Source organism: Carassius carassius, chromosome 8 (assembly GCF_963082965.1).
Source record: "Carassius carassius chromosome 8, fCarCar2.1, whole genome shotgun sequence".
In the NCBI taxonomy this organism is placed as follows: domain Eukaryota; kingdom Metazoa; phylum Chordata; class Actinopteri; order Cypriniformes; family Cyprinidae; genus Carassius; species Carassius carassius.
This window is the reverse complement of record NC_081762.1, coordinates 11,746,230-11,768,493: the sequence shown is the minus strand read 5'-3', so window position 1 is coordinate 11,768,493 and position 22,264 is coordinate 11,746,230. Positions and strand designations below refer to the sequence as shown.

At 38.6% G+C, this 22,264-nt stretch overlaps 1 protein-coding gene across 2 annotated transcripts; it reads left to right on the top strand.

Moving 5' to 3' along the window:
* Nucleotides 1–10,298: 10,298 nt before the first annotated feature.
* LOC132145286 (PR domain zinc finger protein 1-like) lies at nt 10,299–22,164 on the top strand. Of its 2 annotated transcripts, XM_059556176.1 has the most exons (7): nt 10,299–10,508; nt 11,209–11,526; nt 14,824–14,943; nt 16,358–16,607; nt 18,866–19,752; nt 19,837–19,965; nt 20,364–22,164. In XM_059556176.1, exons 2-7 carry the CDS (start codon nt 11,356–11,358, stop codon nt 20,892–20,894), a joined length of 2,088 nt encoding a protein of 695 aa, XP_059412159.1. In that variant the 5' UTR covers nt 10,299–10,508; nt 11,209–11,355; the 3' UTR covers nt 20,895–22,164. The 2 variants fall into 2 exon arrangements, with proteins under 2 accessions (XP_059412159.1, XP_059412160.1); XM_059556177.1 differs by lacking the exons at nt 10,299–10,508; nt 11,209–11,526; nt 14,824–14,943 and adding an exon at nt 15,763–16,130.
* The last annotated feature ends 100 nt before the right edge of the window (nt 22,165–22,264 follow it).

The following is a 22,264-nucleotide window of genomic DNA, read 5'->3' as shown; positions in this document are numbered from 1 at the left end:
TAAAAATGCTGATATAGAATAACAAACACTGTTGTTGTTTGCAGAAGTTGAAAACGGCAAATGAAATTGGATTAAAAGGCAACTGGGTGACCCAAATGGAATCAGAAAAAGGGAAGTTTTTCTAAAATCAGTGTTGTATAGCTTTCTATTACTGGCCTTGGGAACGGGAACTTTGAACTGGTCGCAAGTTTTTATTGGGTCACGCCATGTTTTACTGCATATCATCATTGTGAAACGGTTTCATACTCCTCTTCTTCCTGCTGAGTAAATATTTGCCTATAGTTTCATTTTGATAATCCAGATGATGAAGATTAATTTACTGTCAGTAGGTGTGAGATTAACCTAATTTTTAGGAGCCACAGATACTGTAAGAAAAATACTGCGGCGGTGATGACAGGCTGGGGTTCGCATCAGGCTGGGTTTGTTTTGTATTGACTGTACTCAAGACAGCAAGACTTAAAGACTGCGAGGATTGAGGCAATTAGTCGGGTTGATTGTTGCCCGAACTGGGAGGGAGAGAAGATTAAATAAAGAGAATTAGGTCAAAGTAATGAACGAGAGAAATGGGAGGGAGGGAAGGATGGAGAATCAAGGTTGGAAGAACCTAACTGTAAGTCTAAGAAAGAAAGAGAGAGTATAAGATGGAGGGAGCACGTTTTAGGAGGGAAATATGATTCGGTAGTGACTTTTGTTTCAGTCAGATCTCTCAATCTCATTTAGGCCATTTATGTATGTTTTTCATAGTGATGGTGAAATAAGGCGAATGGTGAAATCAAATTCCCAAGTGTATTTGCTTATTTCATTTATGTATTAACCTTTGAAAATAAATTCATATATTTATTTTCATTAATATAATATATGACTTATAAGTATAAGTGTTATTTTAGTATTAAGGGCAAGGTCATCTTTATGTATAAAGCACCATTAAACAACATTAAACAGATTCTTTACATGAGTATGGATATTTGCTTGCAAGGGTCCTAAACTAGAGGACATGCTGTTAACCAAATGGGGGGAACCAAATAGAAAGTCTTGTTTTAATTTAACTGTAGAAAATTATCACCCATCCAGCTTTTGATGTCATATACACAAGCAAGCAAGTTGGATGAGAACTTTAACCCAGCTTTAATTGATATATACAACTGGGTATCATCCTCATAAATGTTATATGGGACCTTGTGAGACTCAAAAATGTAATGAAGAGGGAGCATATATAAAGCAAACAAAATCGGGCCTAAGATAGAGCCCTGCAGCACCCCACCAGTAACAGAAGCAGGTGATGAATGAGACTGACCTATCTATCTCCACAGAGAAACTCCTTGCAGTAAAATATGATTCAAACCAATCTAAGGCCGAATCAGTGCTATACTATTAGTGTTCCATAAATAATAAATTATTGTAAATATGCAATGATATATTATTATATTTTCCCATTTTTATTTTCACTTTAAAGTTGTAGTAACTTTGTTGTGTGTTTCTGTCATTATTCTACAGTTATTATTCTACAGTTACTATTCATTTTTATTTTATTTATTATATTTATATTTCAATTCAAGTTAACTAGATGAAAATGAGTCTTGGCACAAATAGCCTAAATAAAATAAGTTTTGTATGGCCTATATGTATATTTCAACCAGTTTTCATCAGTTTGGGTGTGTCGATTGCTGGAGGGGCTACAAAGTTAGGTTGGTAATAACTTGGAAACCGGAAATGAATAATCATCTGAAAGCGAGAAATGAAGGACACGCGTTCTAAATTTACCCTCACGGACCGAAACAGATGAACTTTCAGTGTGAGTATTCCAGGTAAAATCCCTGATCCTCTCTGTACCTGCCCTGCTCTACAGGTGTGGCTGCTTGTAGGCTTTATTTGGTCTAGACGTCTGTGAATCAGCACCTCATACATTATTTGTGTGTCGTGTCCTCCCTTATTCACTCCCTCTCCCCCACTTTATCTTAATTAGCAGACATGTTTATTGATTCAAATGGATTTAAGGAAAATCCCTCTCGTCTGTCAGACAGATCTGTGTTCAAATCTTTTTGGAGGAGGTCTAAGGAGGGGGGTCTTTGCCCCCTAGCCAACCCTTACCCACCTGTTGCACACTGTGCAACCACCAGCATCATCAAGGCTTTGCCCCTCACAATATGTTGCACAATTAGTCATTATGGGGCAGGTCATTGCAGTACACTGCCGTTTGCTCTGTCTCTTTGTGCTGCTTCCTTGTTTGCTAATAGATGCTATAAAAGCATGTGTAACCTGCTAAAGCTTGTAGAGGGATTGAACCATTTAAGGCTATGAAAAAAATGTATGAGTAATTGCTTTAAATAGCAAACCAGTGGTAATGTTGTGACAGAGGAAAAAATCTGTAAACAATGAAAGTCCCATAGACTTATAGCAAGTGTTTTGCATAATGCATTATTTTTTATTCATATTTGTTTATTTGTTATTTTAATAGGCCGGTACAGTGTTTGAAGCTAGTTTATGTTTCTTAGTAATGTTCATGATGAATGTTTTGTGACTGTCCTTGCAGTGACCTGAATAATTTTGGGTTTCCGTGTTTGAAATAACTAGATTAGATTAAGTAGCAATAATTTAAGATCATTTATATTCCATGATATGATATATTCCATTTTATTTATATATATATATATATATATATATATATATATATATATATATGTATATATATATGTGTGTGTGTTGTTAAGCCATATAATTTGCTTAATTTATACTAATTAATTAGCATAATCTAGGTATAAAGCTTTAAACTATATATGTGACCCTGGACCACAAAACCAGTCATAGGATCACTTTCTCAAAATTAAGATTTATACATCATCTGAAACCTGAATAAATAAGCTTTCAATTGATGTATGGTTTGTTAGGATGGGACAATATATTGAAAATCTGGAGTCTGAGGGTGCAAAAAAAATCTAAATACTGAGAAAATCTCCTTTAAAGTTGTACAAATGAAGTTCTTAGCAATGCATATTACTAATAAAAAATTAAGTTTTGATATATTTATGCTAGGAAATTTACTAAATATCTTAATGGAACATGATCTTTACTTTACTTATCATGATTTTTGGCATAAAAGAAAAATGCCTCATTTTGAGCCATAGAATAACATAGAATAGTGTAATAACAATATAAGGACTTTTCTGCAAATATAAATGTTATACTGTGAATTAAAACGCTCCCTTGCAGTGTTATTACAGTGGGTGAAGGTTCAAGATCAGGAGCCTGCTGCGTTCAGTGTAGAAAGGGGCAGAAAGGACAAAAATAACTGTAAGAGTGATGCAAGGAAAAGTGTGTAGATAATAATGCACTATTAAACCACAAACCCAGGCACAGTCCAGAACTCTGTTTACATGGACATTTAGGAGTCAGTCTGAGAGCTTGCAGGAGATATTTTGAGCGGTGTACACCGACTGCAGATGACTGAGATAAGATCATATGAATAGACTTCCTCTTTCTCGCTTTTCAGATGAAGGTGTGAATTCTGCAGCTGATTGGACTATTGCTCGACTGTCTCATGATTTGCTGCCTCCGCTGCCTTTTTTAGGTGTTTGTGAAGGTTAAAGTGTGAAAGTGTAAGTCAGCACTGACGTATAGTTTATTTGGTTTGACAGAAGCAGGAAATGTGCCCTTCTGCTGGGAAAAGTGAAAACTTGAAACAAGTAGCAAAATCGAAGTTCTTAAAGGGATAGTTCACCCAAATATGTAAATTGTTTATAATTTACTCACCCTTCATTTATTACAAACCTGCGTGAATTTGTTTCTTCTGTTGAGCACAAAATAAGATATTTTGAAGAATGTTGGTCCTTGACTTCCATAGTATACTGTACAGGTTTGGAACAACTTGAGGGTGAATAAATGATGACAGAATTTCCATTTTGCAGTGAACTATTCCTTTAAATATTTTAAGTGTGCACTTTTGAAAACTTATTAAAAAAATTCCACATGCCAAATGGCCAAATAACTTCCACTGTATTACCATATTGTTTACTGAACTGTTTTATAGAAGCACTATCACATTTGCATTGGTCTTAATATGAAGACATATCTTGTCTGTTTACAATTGTGTAACTATATTCTTGTAATTTCTGCATTCTGAAGGTGTAACAAACATAGATTTCAGTAACTTTCTGTAAACTTTTACAGGAGACAATTCAACCATTTGATGACACATTGAAAAAATAGCCTAGAAACCTGAATTAATTATTATTATTATTATTATTATTTTGTAAAACATACGCCTGCTATAATCTATTGTTTCAAAATAATGACTGTGTACTAGAAAACAAATACTTCAGCAATATCAAACACTTTTAACACTTTTAAGTATTTTCAGATTTCAGGATGTTCAGTGTCATTTTGTTTTGTTTAAATAGACAAAAGTATTCAATTAAAGTCAAGCCATAAATTACTTGAGCTTTGCACCAAACTGCACTAACACAATTATTGTAACTTTTCTAGCATTTTCAAATTTGGCGATAGATAAGAACCACCAATACATAAATTGGATGATTTTTATTTCAGAAATGAGATTGTTGTGCTTAAGCTGTGTGTTTGTGATTTGTATCCCTCTGTCGTATCTGCTTAGTGGCAGTTTAATCCATTTTGATGAATGAGATGTGTTGTGTGTTCCTTGTAGCTTCTGTTTTTCCTCTTCACTCCAGATGTTTCCTTCATTTTACGTCACTACATTCTCCTCCATTCAGAGGAGCCTGTGCCCTGCTTCCCTTCATGACACTCAGACTGAGCTGTCCCGGTGAAGGGGTGTCCTAGACTTAAGAAAAAGAAATTAGAACAAAGACAGAGGAAGAGAACAGAAAACAGGAAAACTGTTCCAAGCGCATGATGCCAATCATGAAACAGATGGAGGTTTTGGCTCAAAAGACAGATCAGTAGTGTTGCGGGTGTTTGTTTGCCAGTCCTTGAAGACACCATTTCCAATGACTGCTCAGATTATGAAAAGATTAAAGGGATAGTTCACCCTAAATTGACAATTCTGTTACCATTTACTGTTACATATTACTATTCATGTCATTCTATAAGTGGATGAGACATTTTAAGATACACTGAATTAGCTTTGGTTTAACAAATTGTGCCCACAGATTAATAAATCGTACCCACGAATTTCCAGTCTGTGTGCTCAGATTTTTTTTAAACCATACCTTCGGTTTTTAAAATACATACCCACAAATTCAGAATCTGTGAGCACGCTTTCACAATCCATTCCCACAGGTTTGTAAAGTGGCTTAATCACTGACTCATTTTAGAAGAGCAGCAAGCTCATAGAGACATCAGTTGGTATCAGTGATACTTGCCTTCAGTCATAAAAAAGATAGCATTTAACAAACATTAAAAATATACTTTCTTTATGTTGTTTCTACAGTAATTTGAAGATTGAATGTGAAATTATTGCAATATAAAACTATAATTAAAAACTTTGTTAGGTGGGATTAATCGCAATTAATAACAGTAATAACCCTGGTTCAAACAAAATTGGACCCTGTTGACTTGCATTGCACTCACAAACACACACACACACACACACACACAAACACAAACTCTTCTGTGTTCCATGTGTCATACATGATTTGTGTGAAATGTCCCTTTAAGAGTTTATTTGTTTGTTCCCCTTAGTTTCCGATATGTGTGCATGATGAATTGCTAGAAACCTAAACTTGCTTTGCTTTTGATGAGATTCAAATGAGATATATAGTGCATGACTTTCCTTTCATCCATATAAAAACCATAGAAGGGGAAGTTATTTTTGGACTACAATTATAATAATCATATGCATTGGTATAACAACCCTCATGACAGTGTGCATTTATACCACAGAACCATTTTACACCACAGCACATGATAATCAGTCAGTTCAGCATGACTGTTGACTAAGCAGGCCTTGAATAACCATGCAATAATATTAAAACTGCTTTTCATTTTGGTTTCCTTTACACAATCTAACCGAACTACATGTTGGTGTGTGTTAGCATGTCATGTCGGTCACTGCTATCCTCTCGATTATGTCACAGAGTCATATTTACTGCAGCCTGCTCATCTTCTCTTTCCTTACAAGGAGGGGAACTTCCTCAAAAACATGTCAACATCACACGAGAAAAACAACAGCCAAAACCGCTCAGAAAATGAAATGAAAAATCCCAAGCACTTTTGGCGATGAGAGTGAACAATGTAATCATACATGTTTAGGGTCCGAGGGAGCAGATAATCTGTGTTTAGATGGATGTGAGCTCGCCTTAAGCCGAGCAAAGACAGTAAACAGAGTGGTTAAACAGCGCGTTGATGCACCATTCGCTGGATGTGAAACCACTGGCCGACCGAGTTTGCAGTGGGTGGGGTTGTTGCCAGGGAGGCAACAGGGTTTGTAATAGTTGTAAAGCAGAGAACAATACACAAACAGATATTAATCCATCTCCCTTGAGGAACACGGTCTGTTTACTATTGAGGAGCAGACGGGAAAAACATAGAAGAGGATGACATCTTTTACTTTTGGTAGTTTTATTTTTGTTACAGTATATTGGGCACCTACAACTATTTAATGTCTAATTTTTATTTTTAATTGAAGGGTCTTCCTGTGACTTTGGGGGCTTTTTGAGCCTCATGCATTGAATGTGATCTGGGACGCGTGACAAGATCATAAGCACATACCATGATGCACAAATAACAAAATTTTATTCCACGCCTTACTTTCAGAAGAAATTTCCTTTTCTTTTAATCAAATGGTCTTCAGTGTTTGTTCTGTTATGCCCCTTCTGTTATTTGTTTTATTCTGATAAGCTCTTCTCTTGATTGTTTATACTATTTTCAAGCTGGAGGGAAGTTTGTAGGAAGTTGAAACATCTGTGATTCAAAGCTGTTTTTGGCCTTTAACTCGCTCTGAAGGACCCAGTCTGGGATTTGAGGTAGTGACCCTGATGAAGCTTGGCAGGAGATTTCATCAAGACTGGAATTTTATTTTCAATTTATTATTTTGTTCATTTGCCAGCACAATGGCATAAAACATTCCACTAATATGGACAAAAAAAATGTGTTCTGTATTTGCAAATATAAACCTGAATTAAGACGTTCTGTCCTCTCTGCAAGTCCATAAATACCATTATGCCAGTGGAATGTCCCCATAAAACATGAAAATCCCAAAATGTGTGTGTGTGTTTGTGTGTGTGTGTGTGTGTGTGTGTGTGTGTGTGTGTGCGCGCACTCTAGCATGTCATACAGCAAGACTTATCATCTGCTTTCAGGCCATATTATTTGAAAATCGAACGAAGGGACAAGCCTATTATTTATTATAAGTAATCTAAACATGAAACAAACACCAGTTCTGTGTTTATTATATTAGATTATTTACAAATATTAATTACAAGTAATGTTTTATAACTATTTTTATTTAAATAACAACATATTTATTTATTAACAGGGAACAATACCAATACTTCTAAAATGACTAACTAACTTTACCAAATTTATTTGAATTGGTCTTGAAAATCAAGTAAAAATAGTTATTTATTAGTTATTTTAGCATGTCAATGCTGTTATTTACAGATGACAGTAGATAAGTGTGAAATAACATTTAAAGGTCTTCTAAAAGCGGTCATATATATATATATATATATATATATATATATATATATATATAGATAGATAGATAGATAGATAGATAGATAGATAGATAGATAGATAGATAGATAGATAGATAGATAGATAGATAGGCAGGCAGGCAGGCAGGCAGGCAGGCAGGCAGGCAGGCAGGCAGGCAGGCAGGCAGGCAGGCAGGCAGGCAGGCAGGCAGGCAGGCAGGCAGGCAGGCAGGCAGGCAGGCAGGCAGGCAGGCAGGCATTTAAACCCTAAACATTTATTGTACAGTAACCTCCCAATGAGTCAGGGAAAAAACGAGCCTTTCCTTGTCAGGGAATGATTGCGAATTTTCACCTGGTGGAACAGAGGCAGTTCTCAGATATTTGAAAGGACTGGTGAACGCTGAATAACCTTGATTTCTTCAGAATTGAAAATGCTGACTCAGATTATACAAGCAGACATAGTAAGAATAACAGATGTATGTCACTTCACATTATTCAGCGCTGCAAATGAAAAAAACACGGTTTAACACTTAACACATGGAGAATCCAGCAAATGTTTTAGCTTCTTCACGGGTCAGTTTCTATCATTGATTTCTCCTTTATTGAATAAAACCATGTGTCATCATTCACATGAGTAACTGGCAGTTGGAGAGCCCTTGCACAACTAAGGAATCTGTTTTGTCACCTGGTTAATGCTGCATTCTTAAACTCCTCCGTTAGCATAGTGGGTGTTGTCACGAACGTCACACATGCTGCTTTCAGTTACAAACCATATTGTGTATGAATCTGAAACATGCGAGACCTCAAATATCTGTTATAAGTTACTGGCCATCAAAGCAGTGTGTTGTGTGTTAAAGTGTGTTACTATGCATAGGTTGTGTAGCTCATCACACTAGTTCTCTCTTTTCACGGTCTCCTTGCTTTTCACCGTGTCTCTTTCCCTCCGTCATTCTGACCCCCCTTAACCAGCACCTGACCTCACGCTGCCCCAGTGGGGTCAACCCTCCCCTGTAAAAGTGCAAATAGAGCAACGCCCTGGATGATCAGCTCTGCTCACGCCGCGCCGGGCTGAGCCTCAGCCCAGACTGTCTGCAAATTAGAGAAATTAGCCCAGTGAAAAGAGAGGCACACTTACGCCATGCGGCCCACATGCGTCTCCAAAATAGCCACGAGAGCCATATGGCAGCCAATTTACTGGCCGTTTCACTTCATGGGTGAAGACGGGTAAGATGGACATGCAGTTGATGTTAATGAACATGGTAGAGATTGTGTTTGTTATTGTTTTCAATGTAAAATGTCCTTTCCAATATTACAGGACTGTAGGAAATTGTTTGACTGAAGTCAAGTTATTGATATGTGATGAACAGTTTCAATTATTTCTTTAGTCTTAGAAGAGCTTTTTTTATTTTACTTTTTATGGGCAGTAACAAGAAGTTTTAGTAACAAGAAGTTCCTTATTAGGTGGTGAAACATGAGGAAGAGAATTTCCACAAACGTTCCTAACCTGAAGTAGTTCTTTCACTTTGCTCTGAAGCGTGAATTCAAAACATGTGAACATTTCCACCCACCCCAAACGTTATGCTGAATGCCACTCTATACCACATTTGGCACTGCTTCAATCAAACAAAACGAAAGTAGTTATGCTTCACCCTTCCCCTGGTTTTCTTTTTCTTTTTCCCCTTCCTAATCATTTGGCAGGTGTATGTTTACTTTTCATAGCAATATAGCTACATTTTTTAATATACCATCCACAGTTACAGTGGTGTCCAAAAATCTGAGGCCACTAGCCTTCTTTTTTATTTTAATTGATATTGTCACAATAACAGTTTAAGTGGTGATCTTGTTCTCCAGCATGTTTTGAGGAGATTATTTTCTTATCCCATTGGCAGGTATTTATTCTTGTTTTAAGCAAAAACTAAATTTTGAAATTATGAAAAAAAAAAAAATCAAAACAAGACTCCAAGTAATTGCATCCCAGTTTTGGACCCTGCTTTATATGATAAAAGTATAATTTTTATAATATCTCATATATATATATATATATTCTTAATTAATGTTGTATAAGACTCTTTTTTTCATGCTGTTTGATTTCCCCTTTCTTTCAGAGCATAGCTGACTGATACTCATGAATTTCCATGGCCGAATATTCCAGGTCAGAACTGATGAGTTTATACTAGACCAAGGTCTCTGTGTCAGAACTGATGTATGTGGCATCCTGACAAAGTGATGAAACCCTTCCGACAGGTGTCTGAGAAGCTCTTCAGTTTGACCTGCTTTGTTTCCTGTCTCTGTCTCTTCCACTACTGGCCACAGCAGAGTATCACACACCAGGCCAGGTCTAGATCTAGGTCACAGAGTTGCTTGTAGTGTGTGTGTGTGTGTGTGTGTGTGTGTGTGTTTTGAGGGAGGGGGGCCTAATTGGGCTGGGACCAGATTGCTCATTAAAAGCCCATCCAAGCAAAAGTCCATTGGTGTGTTTTCAGTGATCCAACCATCTGTTTTTTACTTAGTTGCTCAACTCCATTCAGATTGTCCAAGAACATCCTTTGTCTGCTTGAGGTGTTGATGTGTATGTTTGGGCTTGCTGTGTTCGAAACGCTTCCAGTGTCCCAATTGGATCACCTTCAACTAATCCTGGCGGTCACATGATTAACGCCAGGTGCTGATTGGTTAGTTTTCGCAACTCAAAAGTCTAGCAGAGCGCAACGTGGACAGTTTGAGTAACAGTAGCCAACGGGCAAGAGAGTTTGAGATATCAGAGGGGGATTGCTGTTGGAAGGTTTTTTGGACTTTATGGAAACTGGAGGGAAATCAAAAAAGATGACAGAGTGACTGGGCAACGGGAACACAGCGATGACCTAACCAAAGATATTGAGGATGCAACAGCTGAATGAATGTGAAGTGAGTTTGGAATATAATTTTTTTTTTATTGGTTTGTTTTATTCATAAAAACCATATTGTGGTCTTCAGGTCTGGTTTTCCCCCTTATTCTGCATCATTGTTGTTGACTGAGTTCTAATTGGATAAAGTTACAAGCTTTTGTGAATGGCTCTAGTTCATTAAACTCACTGGCCTGGCACTTAAAAAAACTTTATTCCTGGATTGGCCAAAATGCTCCTTCACAAACTAGTACATTTGATTTAATCTGATTTAGTCAAAGTGAGATCATGGATTAATAGATATAATTACCTGAATAAAGCTTTTAAGCTTGCCTGAAGACACAAAAACAGTTTGACATGTTATATGTCAGTGACTAGTTGTGACTCCGCTCATAAAAGATAAGAATGTATTTCTCATGTTGTAAAGTCAGGTTTACAACATTTGACATCATACTACTACATCTGTCATGCCTCATTAGTTCTCAGCCATTTATAAGTAATCTAATAGTTTTATGTAATTATACGTAACCATTGTTAATGTTCACTACTTCTGAATAAGTGTGCGTTTCTGACTAGGTGTGTGTGTCATTTATAGCCTCATGGATTATAAGTATACATATTGCATTACAACTCTCAGGTATATTGTATTATGCAAGGCATGTATTGCGAAACTTTGGACACCTGAAAGGAAATGTCTGAATACATCTTTTGTTTTTTTTTAGATCTTTAACTAACAAATAAAGCAAAAGTAGGACAGAACAGAGAACCAAAGCAGCACAAACCAAAGGAGAATACACCAAACCACTAATACAAGAAAATCCACGAGCGAAATAACAAAGAAGAAAAAATTGAAAAGGGAAAGAGAGAAAATGAAGTTGGAGGCATCTCTAGAGGACATGAGCGAGTGGAGGGAGGTCGACTTTGCCCTGAACTGCACCTACATCGTCCACGACCAGGCATTCGAACCCAACTTCAGTCTGCCCAAGGCCATGATCTCCATTCCACGGAACCTCACCTTCCAGTACAGCACGGACAATCAGGTACAGTCTGCAGCTTCAGGCTGAGTACACTCAATTCCCAATTCCCTTGTTTCAACATACTGTTGATTAGTCATCATTTAATAGACACTTGTTGCCTAAAGCAGCTTGTGCAACACTGCTTTCACTTCATAGGGTTTTCTTGGAGCAGATACTAAAAAAAAAAAAAATTGCAAGTGAACTGGTATTGTTGTGTCCGTAAAAACAAAGGTGTCTCTGATACTGTTTTGTTGCAAGCATATGAGGGTGTCTCAGTAGCTCAAGTTTACCTCTAAGCCTAGATACTGAACTATTAAGCCATCACCGTTTAAATGTACAAAAGTAAAGTTCCATGAGATGGGATTGTTCAGTTCTAGGTGTGAGGTAACGTAAACACATCTTGACATCATTTCGCACTGTTCAGTAGGTCAGTGTGACGATGGCACAGTCATTGGGAGGTCAGGGATCAGAAAGGTAGAGGACCTATGAGAGAACAACCTAATCGCATTAACTCTTTCTCTACCTGGCATTCACACACTCACTCTGCTTTTAATGAGCTTGCACATGGTGGAGAGCTTCTATTCACTATTTATTTGTTTTTGTTGGTGTGCATCCCAGTATAAAGTTATATTACATGCCTATCTGTAAGATTTGATTGTGGTTGGTCAGTGGAGGGATTTTGCATCCTGGCCTGCAGTTATTTTATACTAAAAATAAATATTTTAATATAATAAAAATATATATTTTTTTATCGCAAATCAGTTATTTTAATCAGTCATTATTGCAATAAACACCTTCAGGATGATGCTTTAACATCTTGTTGGGTTTACTTACCTTTAACCCTCTCAGGCTCAAATTAAGTTTTAGTAACTTAGTAACTTTAGTAACCTTTAGTAAAGTTTTTAGTACTCCAGATACATAAAATATGTATCTGGAGTAATAAGGTTTTTAGTTTTTAACTGTTGCAAATCAGCAACGCCTGCCTTGAGAGGGTTAACTTTGGAGTATTTAGCAAACTTTGTAATTTAGTATTAAGATAAAATTGCTGCAGTTCTGTCAACGAAATTTAACAAGGATTAAAATTCTCTATTTGTTTTTGATCAGCATTCTAATCTCTATCTCCGTCTTGTTTAAACACATTTGACTGTGTCATTCTTCATGTCTTCTGCATGATCCAATTACCCTCCTTCGCAGGTGAAAGTCAGTTCCTCTTTCTATTGCCCCTGCTCTTTTTAAGTTCACACTGAAGGTGTGAAATTGCGGTCATCAGCTCTGAGAGGATGTATATGCACACATGCTTATAGACTGGTCTGTCTAAAAAAAAAAATTGCAGAAAAATGTGTGAAAAATTTTCACTTTGTGTCAAGACCTCAAGGTTAGCCATGGTTCTGATATTCATTTGAACACATGTCCTTTTAAGCTTGGCTTTCTTTCTTCAGTCAAACACTGAAGGAGTGATTTTGTGTTTCTTTCTCTTCCCCTTTTCTTTCACACTATCTTTTATGTCTTTGGTTCAAATTCTCACCCTCATCTTTTCCCACGCTAACTCTCCTTTTTAAGCATGGAGATAAAAACAACTATACGACCAACAGCATATTTCCTGTTGTGATAGACTGAGGCACAACTAGAATCGCTGTCAGACACATAAAAAAAACTTTTACTTAGAGCAGATCTCTTTACTTGCACTAGTTGAAATTTTCAAATACATCAAGAGCCATTACACACTTCCCATTTCTGCGCAAGCTATTCCGCTTATCTCTGCTGATTCTGTAAAAATTCTTACTCTTACGTTGTCAGTGGCGTTAGCTATGGACAGGAAAACCCACATACAGTGTGTCAGTTCCCGGAGGGCCTCTGTAGCCGACAAAACATTTTTATTGGAAGGAAGAGATGAAAGACTTTAGGGATGTCAGAAAGCTAGTCTCATGGTGACTAGGCTGCTAGTCATACACTATATGGTTTCTGTGATGCATATGCATACATTCCAAAGTTTCTGTTTCTACGTATTGCTGCTTTAACGTGTTGTAAGTGCGTTACGAATGCATGTTTTGTTGAGGAGAAGATAAGGTGACTGCTATCTCTCAACTGCTATCTAATTTTAGCAGCTAGCAGCGCTGCTACAGTAGCACATGCTAATACAGTGAGCATTAAACACTGCTACTTAACTTTTCTCATTAATTTCAAACTCCAAACTAAATTGGAACTAACAAGATAGTAGTTTATAGAAGGTGTTAGCAGGCAATAGTAAAAATTTACTCAATCAAAGGGTTTGTATAAACAATGCTCCCTGACCCTTAGCTTGAGAAGTGTGCCTAACTAAGGGGGGCACGTGGCAGATGGGATGATCTGTGACATAGCCGGGAAGGACACAAATGCGCAAACACACACACACACACACTCACAGAATCTCAGCCAAAGGAAGTAGGTTAAGCTTGACTGATTAACTTTCGTTTGGGCCGAAGATCCTCGGACAGCTTGGGGGGAGGGGGGGGGGGGGGGGGTCTTGTTTGGATGGAGGGTGGAGTGCTCCAGTGTGTGTGTTGGGGCAGCGTGGTGCCGTTGGTCTCGTCAAAGAGTGACACTCACCCCCTGCCCCCCTCCTTTTACTCCCTAAACCTATTCTGAACAGTTAATCACTAAAGTCTTACCAATTAGTCACGCAACACTAACGATGCACAATTCTACTGTCACCACAGCTCTCATCTCCAGCCAATAACTGTGCCTCCCAACCCTGTTTTTTCTGTTTCTGTTTTATGTTTTCCACCATCATAACATTGCTTTAAGTGGACTTTCGATCTAAAATTGTAGCATGTGAACTTATCGTTATAGTTCAAGAAGTGCAGGAGTGGCTTGATGGTAAAAATGGGGCCACTGACCCCCACGCCATAGTGTGACCTATTTACAGGCCTAGTTTCTGGTTTCTACAGAGCATTGAGAGTAGACCACCTGCTCCACTTTGTCTTCTGTTTTCCCTCTGCTTTACTTTTTTGTCTTTTTAGGACCTCAGACATGATTGTTTGTCAATACCACACAACAACTTTTGCCAGCAGGGTCAAAGGGGTCAGGCGTTATTAAGGACAGCTGTATGTTTCTGGGTCAGGGTACAAGTAGAGCAGGGAAAGTATAAGTCTATTTACTTAACTCGTTAACCTGCAAGGTTAGTGTACTGCTTTAGGTCACCTGTGACGCTCACCAACCAAGCACGCCTCGCTGACCTCGTGCAATGCAGTTTCCTGCTCAGAATAGACAAATCAATAATAATTTATTTTAATTCCTGCCCTGACTAAGTTGGTTTATAAGTGCCACTCTTCATTCTTGCAGGTGACTGGCGTTTTCAGCAAAGAGTACATACCTCAAGGTACGCGATTCGGACCTCTTCAAGGAGACATTTACACCAAAGAAAATGTGCCCATTCAGACCAACAGGAAATATTTTTGGAGGGTAAGTGACTTCATTGTTGATCTAATCTTTCAGGGACACCAGTTCTACTGAGAGAAAAGCTGCCAAACCAGCCATGACTGACTTTCCCCAGAATTTTAGCAGAAAGGAGCCGGAAGCCTATTCATTCATGCTTGAACACATCCGAATATACATTGGCTTCTTCAACACGATTGTTTTTCTTTTTAAATAATTGCATATGTGCAGATGCACACATGCACTCAATGTAGATATGTGCTTGGTTGCTTAACACTCAGGAGCTTACTTGGAAAACACAGAGGAAGCTCTGAGAGATCTTATCCTGTTTGTTGTAGATCCCTGCTTTGTTCTCATACAATGGTTTACTCAGCAGAAGTTACCAAGTATAACTATTTCGAAACCTTTCATCAAAAACGCAAAGGATAGCGCAAGTCTCTGGTTTGTGGCCAGGTTTTAGAGAAGTCGGGATTCCTGCACAGAGACGTACAGAAGTGGCAGACGCACACACACACACACACAATCACTTTCTTTTCAGTTCTTACAGTTCTGTTTTCATATCAGCATGCAAGTGAACTTCAGTCTCTTTATCTCTCTGTCAAGTGCACTAGATATATCTGTGTGTGTGTTTGTGTTTATATGTGTGGCATGAAAGGGCATACATGCACACACGCACGAGTGTCTTTGAGTGTGTGCGCACACGCACACATTTGTGTGTGTCATTGTGGATTTTCCTAGTCTGAGCTGTCCTTTCCTTCCTCCGTTTCCTGTAAATCCATACTGACTTCCATAAAGCAATGAAATGACGCAGCATGTCATGTGACCAAAGGCAGGTGAACGATGTAAAAATGAAGGCTGTACGTGTGGGTGAATGTGTGTTTGTGTTTATGAGTCTTCAAGGGTGTAACTGGTAAAAGGAGTGTCAGAGATAGGGGAGCTAGCATGCCCTGACACATCTCAGCAGTGAATTCCCCCACATACAAAATGAGAATGAAAGTGGGAGGAGAAAGGGGCGGAGAAATGCGTGTGACTAGCAGCATGTGTAGATCGTTTTGACGCCAAGCACTTTATAAAGAGCTTGACAGCATTGACATACAAAGTTAGTCACACATTTTCTGCGGGACAAGCCACACACACACACATACTTTCACAGGTTAGAAGACACAGGAGTTGATATAAACAGCTGTTTGAAGAGCGTTCTGTTCATGGCAGAGGTGAAGAATAATTTTTTAGAAGAATAAACGTTTTTTTTTTCTTTTCTTTTTTTCATATTTTAAAGATTTTCAAAGAAATTTATGTAAATAGACATTTTAACTGAATTTTATTTATCTATAATTATTTAATTGAATTTAACATTTTTGAAGTTGTAATGTTTAATTTTTTATCTATTTGCTGAAGACTAGCAGGAAGCATTAATGCGGTTTCCTTTCTCTCCATCCAGATCTACAGTGGTGGCCACCTACACCACTTCATTGATGGCTACGATGTACACCGCAGTAACTGGATGCGTTATGTCAACCCAGCACGATCGATGGCCGAACAGAACCTGGTGGCCTGTCAAAACGGCCAGGAGATCTTCTTCTACACCATCCGGCCCGTGGAGCCCAAGCAGGAGCTATTGGTGTGGTACAGTCCAGAGTTCTCCCAGAGACTGTGCGGCCAGCAAGAGCAACCAGACAGCCTAAAGCCAAGTGAGTCATGGGCTCCGGAATTATCCGACATTATCTGGCACTGGGGAGGGAAAAACTGGATAAAATGTTGGTTTTTATAGATAGTGTGATTTTTTTTTTTTTTTTTTTTTTTTTTTTTTTTTTTTTTAATATATATATATATATATATATATATATATATATATATATATATATATATATATATATATATATATATATATATATATATATTTATTTATTTATTTATTATTTTTGACGTCTCGCCCTTTTCATTTTAGATCTTTACTGCCTTCTCTCTGGCTTTCTTGAAACTATGGAATTATTAGTTACCCAAGCTACCTTTGTATTTTGCCTCTCCTACGCACTCTCACCCAAGACAGTGTTTATTCTGTGCCCGTCTTTTTCTCTATTTCTGAATCAGGTGACTTTGTATAATGTTTATTTTAAGAGCTCAGTAAATAGTGGACACCCTCTGTTCTTCTGTGTACGCTTGTTGTGCTGACATACAGTGTATATAAGGGAGGATGTTTTTTTGTTTGTTTTTTTTGGCAGTCTTATGTAGGTTTGAAAGTTATGATATTATGCCACCAACAGCAACATTAATTACACAGTTAAAATAGTACCAAACTTTTATTCGTTGACAGGTCTGTGCTAAAAAAAAAAAAAAAATACATTTTATGTAATATAAGTTTGACCTAATATATAATGAAACACAACACACACACACACACACACACACACACACTTTGATTCTTTAAATGTCCTTTGACACTTTAGAGATGGTAAGCAATGAAAGTGACTGTAAATGAAACTGTGTACAGACTGTGAGCGTGTGTATTTTTAAGACAAAATGATGGACCGTCTGGATTTTCTGTCTAAGGAGATGTTATGCGATACTCCCTGTGTCACATTGATTCAATCTCACACCGACACTGTGCTGCTTCCTGTCTTATTCACTCCTCAGAATGTATGTCTGTGTTCATTTTGTGTGTGCTGTTGTTGAGGACCATTACCTGAGTCATGTTGACACGTACACTCCTCTCAGCCGTGATGCTTTCACTGAATAATTACAGTACACCTGATTATTTAATATCCCTCTTTAGAAAGTCAGGCACTGCGAAGCACACATTAGCCTTTTTAGAGCCACTTTTTTCATTTTTTATCATTCCGTCTGCTTTAACCAGTTCTACTTCCTGTGTAAGGTTTAAAGAAATCTGTATTTTCAGTTTTAGAACGCGTGATATTACATCATCACAATTTTTTATGGACTTTGGCATAAATATTGTTTATTTCTTAGAATATGTATGCTGATATTTAGTCTAACTTAAAGCAAATGCCTGAGCAAAATTTCTGTGCATCTGTATTCCTCCATCATTTAGAATTTGGAAATATATTAGTTAATGTTTGTAAGCTGTTGTGCTCTTCAGAGTTTCAAATATCCATTTTCACTTTCCTCGCGGTAGTTGAGAAATGCCTAGACGATGCCTGTAAATGTTGCATCCGATTGGTTAACATCAGGTTTTAGGAACCAAGCTTTGACCACAAGGGTTATAATGTGTTTGTGTAATCTTCCCACTGCTGTGTGACACCGTTGAGCCTTGTACCACTCTCCATGATTTAGCAGGTTTTGTCTGAGTCACCGCAAAGTTTACTGAAAGAAGCTAGCTGTTGTGGCTTTCTTTTTACAATCTCTAGAGTGAAAGGACAGTAATAATTTGACCTTATCTCGAGTCCCTGTATAACAGTAAGTAACAGTTTGTGCTGAAGCGGTATTGTAGGACTTTTCCCATGGTTAAGGACATCTGCTGTTATGGTGAGTCAGAGTAGTTTCTGAGTAAGAAGTATCACTGTCAGACGAGGCTCCTTTCTTCCGATACATACATATGCCCCTCCACCTCACAAACATACATACACCCACACTGTGAACACCCACACGGTTGTAATCTAGGTGCTGCGTGAAAGCAGTACTATCTCTTTGTCAAACAGAAACCAGTCAGATATCTTCTGCCTGTCAGCTTTAAACTGAAAGAGCTGTCATTTACCATAAGTGAGCGTTTAAGGAGGAAGGTTATGAGTAGGTGTATGACATACAGGCATACAGACATGACCAATGTTGCTCTGTGAAGACTCTGACCTGCTCAGTCAATTTTAGCGATAGAAGATTTGTCTCAAACAAGACTTAACACACAAGTTTCAAACTTGGGTTCTCACCTTTGCTGTCCGTCAATGTTCACAGTTCACCTTGCTCTGTGTGACCTTCTCTCTCTCTCTTTCTCCAGAGTACATACCTGATATTGAGTATCAGAAGCAGCCCCTACCTCAGTACACCCACTACCCTACACAGCCCCCGAGCCCACACAAACATTGCAGTGAGGGACAGGAAGATGAGGTGGATGAAAAGATTGATGTAGAAGTTATTGAGAGGGACACACCACCTGACACACCAGATGAACAGGTCATGGATTTCAGCAAGAAGATCCACGAAGCTGCCTTACCAGAGCCCGTCCATTCTCCACATACCAACCAGAAAGCGATGAACATAAGCATTCACCCATATCCCACTCTGTCCCCACCACAAGACCTTCCGCTCCACTTACATGGCCTCTATGGTCATCGAGAAGGTCTGATCTCATACCCTTCATTGCCCTCACCTAGACCCCTGCAAGCTCCATATCCTTTATTACCACCATACAGCCCTCATTATTCACGTCTGCTCTTGCCTCCATACTCCCCTCCCTTCCCTTCCATGTTGCCCTCGAAAGGGGGTCTTCGGTACAACGGATTCCTAGGTAGTGATGGCTTGCCTTACCCTTCCATACCCCAACCAGATCGGTTACCAGTCACACTGCCCTATCCTACCCCACTTCATGTAGGTCTGAAGGAAAGAATCCCAAATACTCCACCTCGAGGAGCCCCTGCAACACCTGAACTCTCCCCTCAGCCTAAGCAGTCCCCTCATCAAACGTTCCAGAAGCCTCTCTCTGAATTTGAAGAAGCCATCAACCTCAGCCTGGCTACACCCAAGAGCATTTCACCTTCATCCTCTTCCTCTCCACCGGCACCTGGGTACAAGTCTCTCCCATACCCGCTCAAGAAGCAGAACGGCAAAATCAAGTATGAATGCAACGTCTGTCTCAAAACCTTCGGTCAACTGTCCAACCTCAAAGTGAGTAGACCGTGCATTGAGTCTTGTTTTTAAAATATATGGAATTATCTGAGTAAGACTAAAGAGTGTAAATTCATTTTAAAGGTGCACTTGAGGGTCCACAGTGGAGAGAGGCCATTCCAGTGCAACTTGTGCAAAAAGAGTTTCACCCAACTCGCCCACCTACAGAAACATCACTTGGTCCACACAGGAGAGAAACCACACGAGTGCCAGGTGAGTGTGCATGCTATGAAAGAAACTCGAGATAAAGGGCATCAGATGACAGTTATACTCTGTTAACATGCGATGACGCACACACAAAACATTGCTTATCTCTGACAGAACCTTTACCTTGTCACTCCTGTTTCCTTTAAGAGAAACGCTTTGTTGTACAATAACTAGAAAGGGTGTGACAGTGGCGTCAGACTATACTACTCATTCTTCTTGACCAATGAAAATAAATACAGTCCTTTAGTGAAAAAAACACATTTGGCTCGCTGTCTGCATACCAAAGCAACAACGAAGCAATTATGTAAGGCAGCAGAGACGCTGTCTTCCAATGTTGTTGTCTGCTACCTCTTGTTTGCTTTTGAATTACATGATTTTTTTATGTTCTCTTTGAATGTCTACAGGTGTGCCACAAACGCTTTAGCAGCACCAGCAACCTGAAAACCCACCAACGTCTGCACTCTGGGGAGAAGCCATATCAGTGTAAGCTGTGTGGGGTGAAGTTCACCCAGTACATTCACCTGAAACTCCATCGTCGGCTGCACAGCTCTCGTGACCGGCCCCACTTCTGCCAAACCTGCACTAGGGGCTTCATCCATCGCTTCTCACTGAACCTCCATCAGCGTTCCGGTTTCTGCCCCGCCGCCCGTCCTGAAATCCCAGAGCTGAGGCGTGCAGCAGAGCTGGTAGAGCGCTTTGATGCCAGTCAGGAGGCCGAGGCTCTGCCTGAGGGGGCTGGAGAGGCTCAGGTGGACGCTGCCTTGGAAAAGTGGTTGGCTAGAAGTTTGGAGAATGGTGAGGGGGAGGAGGACATTGGATTCCTCAAGGCTGTTGCTGCAGTACCTCATGGGGTAACCGCCGTGGGTCATCACCAAGAGAGAGCCAGCGTGGTACACTTCAGCCACCGGCCCTCTATAAAGACTGAAGAGGAGTAGATGAGGGAGAATGTTGAAAGGATGACATATAGCTTGTTCAGGTCTTCCAGAAACCCCAAAATTTGCTATCTATGCACAGAGCATTCCCTAGTTGACACCAAAAATCCTTTCTTCTCTGGTAGTTTGAGGGATAAATTAGAGAGAAGATGCATAAACCAAGCCAATGAAAGCCACACCAAACAAATAGTGTTTCCAAAGACTTGAAGATTGTGTCAAGTGATTGCACTTCTACCCTCAGACCTGTTATAGAATGAAGATGTGATTATTATGTCCTCATACTTCATCTGGTTTTCAAACCGATGTGAACGTCTATTTGTGTGAGTTTGTCTTAACTTATTATTGTTGACTTTTTTCTTATTTGAGCACTGTAAAATACTTGTTTATATGTGTACTCTTGTTTTTTATGCATGACTTGTTGTTTAACTTCTTCTTTGGTCCTTTTTTGTTTTTGTTTTTATACTGGGATTCTCAGGAATAATGTGTTAATCCCACTATGTACACTATGTTACAGTCCCAAAAGGACTGGCTTTTCCCGTCCATTCCATTCATTGTCGGTGCGAATGTGTACAGTATGAGTACGTGTGTATGATTTTACCTAGTGTTGAAAAAATTCTGGATGTGATCCTTCATGAGAAGATATAAAAATGTACTGTCAGTGTCTTTTCAAGGGATGATTTACTGTAGCGTCTAAGGATAATATAGCAGAAGTCCATTTTTATTTTTTCTCTTCAACAAACCCTTTTGACATTAGAAAGAGAACATGCCTCACTTTTAATTTAATATTTAAAATAAGAGAAATATTCTGTTTTCTTAGTTTTATTGTTACTTGGTTGTGTCTACCAGTGTTTACTGTTGTCTCTTTAATCCAAACAAGTATTGTTAGCACTATGGAAATGATCAAATCAATGTAGCTGGAACTGATTTTGCCAATCATGAAGATTGCAATACTTTTTATAGACTACAGAACTACTGACACAACAGTACCTCATACTAAAACGTAAATTGTTAGGTTCATATTTTATGCTGTTTTAATTTATTTTTTGTCAGCACTGGAAAAAGCAGGGACTAAATCCAAGTGCAGGATATTTGATTGTTAGCTAAAGCAGGGTTTAGAAACAAGACTGTTCCATTACTTTGTGACTTTTGTACAGTTCTTTTGTTATCCTAGTTTATTTTTGACTCAGTCCAAAAGATGTTGATACTTTATATGTGAGAACCTATTTTTGACAAACTTTTATAATGTAGCACATTAAACATTACTTGTCTAAGACCATGCTCTTTCTGTCTTTTGCTGTTAATGACCTTTCTGTCAATAGAATCAAGTTTTCACACCCACACACTCATACAACACCCATCAGGCTTATTCGTTT

Coding starts and splice junctions, on each gene's coding strand:
- LOC132145286 (XM_059556176.1), top strand. CDS start 11,356: ATGAAGTTGGAGGCATCTCTAGAGGACATGAGCGAGTGGAGGGAGGTC. Junction 14,944..16,357: donor ACAGGAAATATTTTTGGAGG/GTAAGTGACTTC, acceptor CTCTCCATCCAG/ATCTACAGTGGTGGCCACCT. Junction 19,753..19,836: donor GTCAACTGTCCAACCTCAAA/GTGAGTAGACCG, acceptor TTCATTTTAAAG/GTGCACTTGAGGGTCCACAG.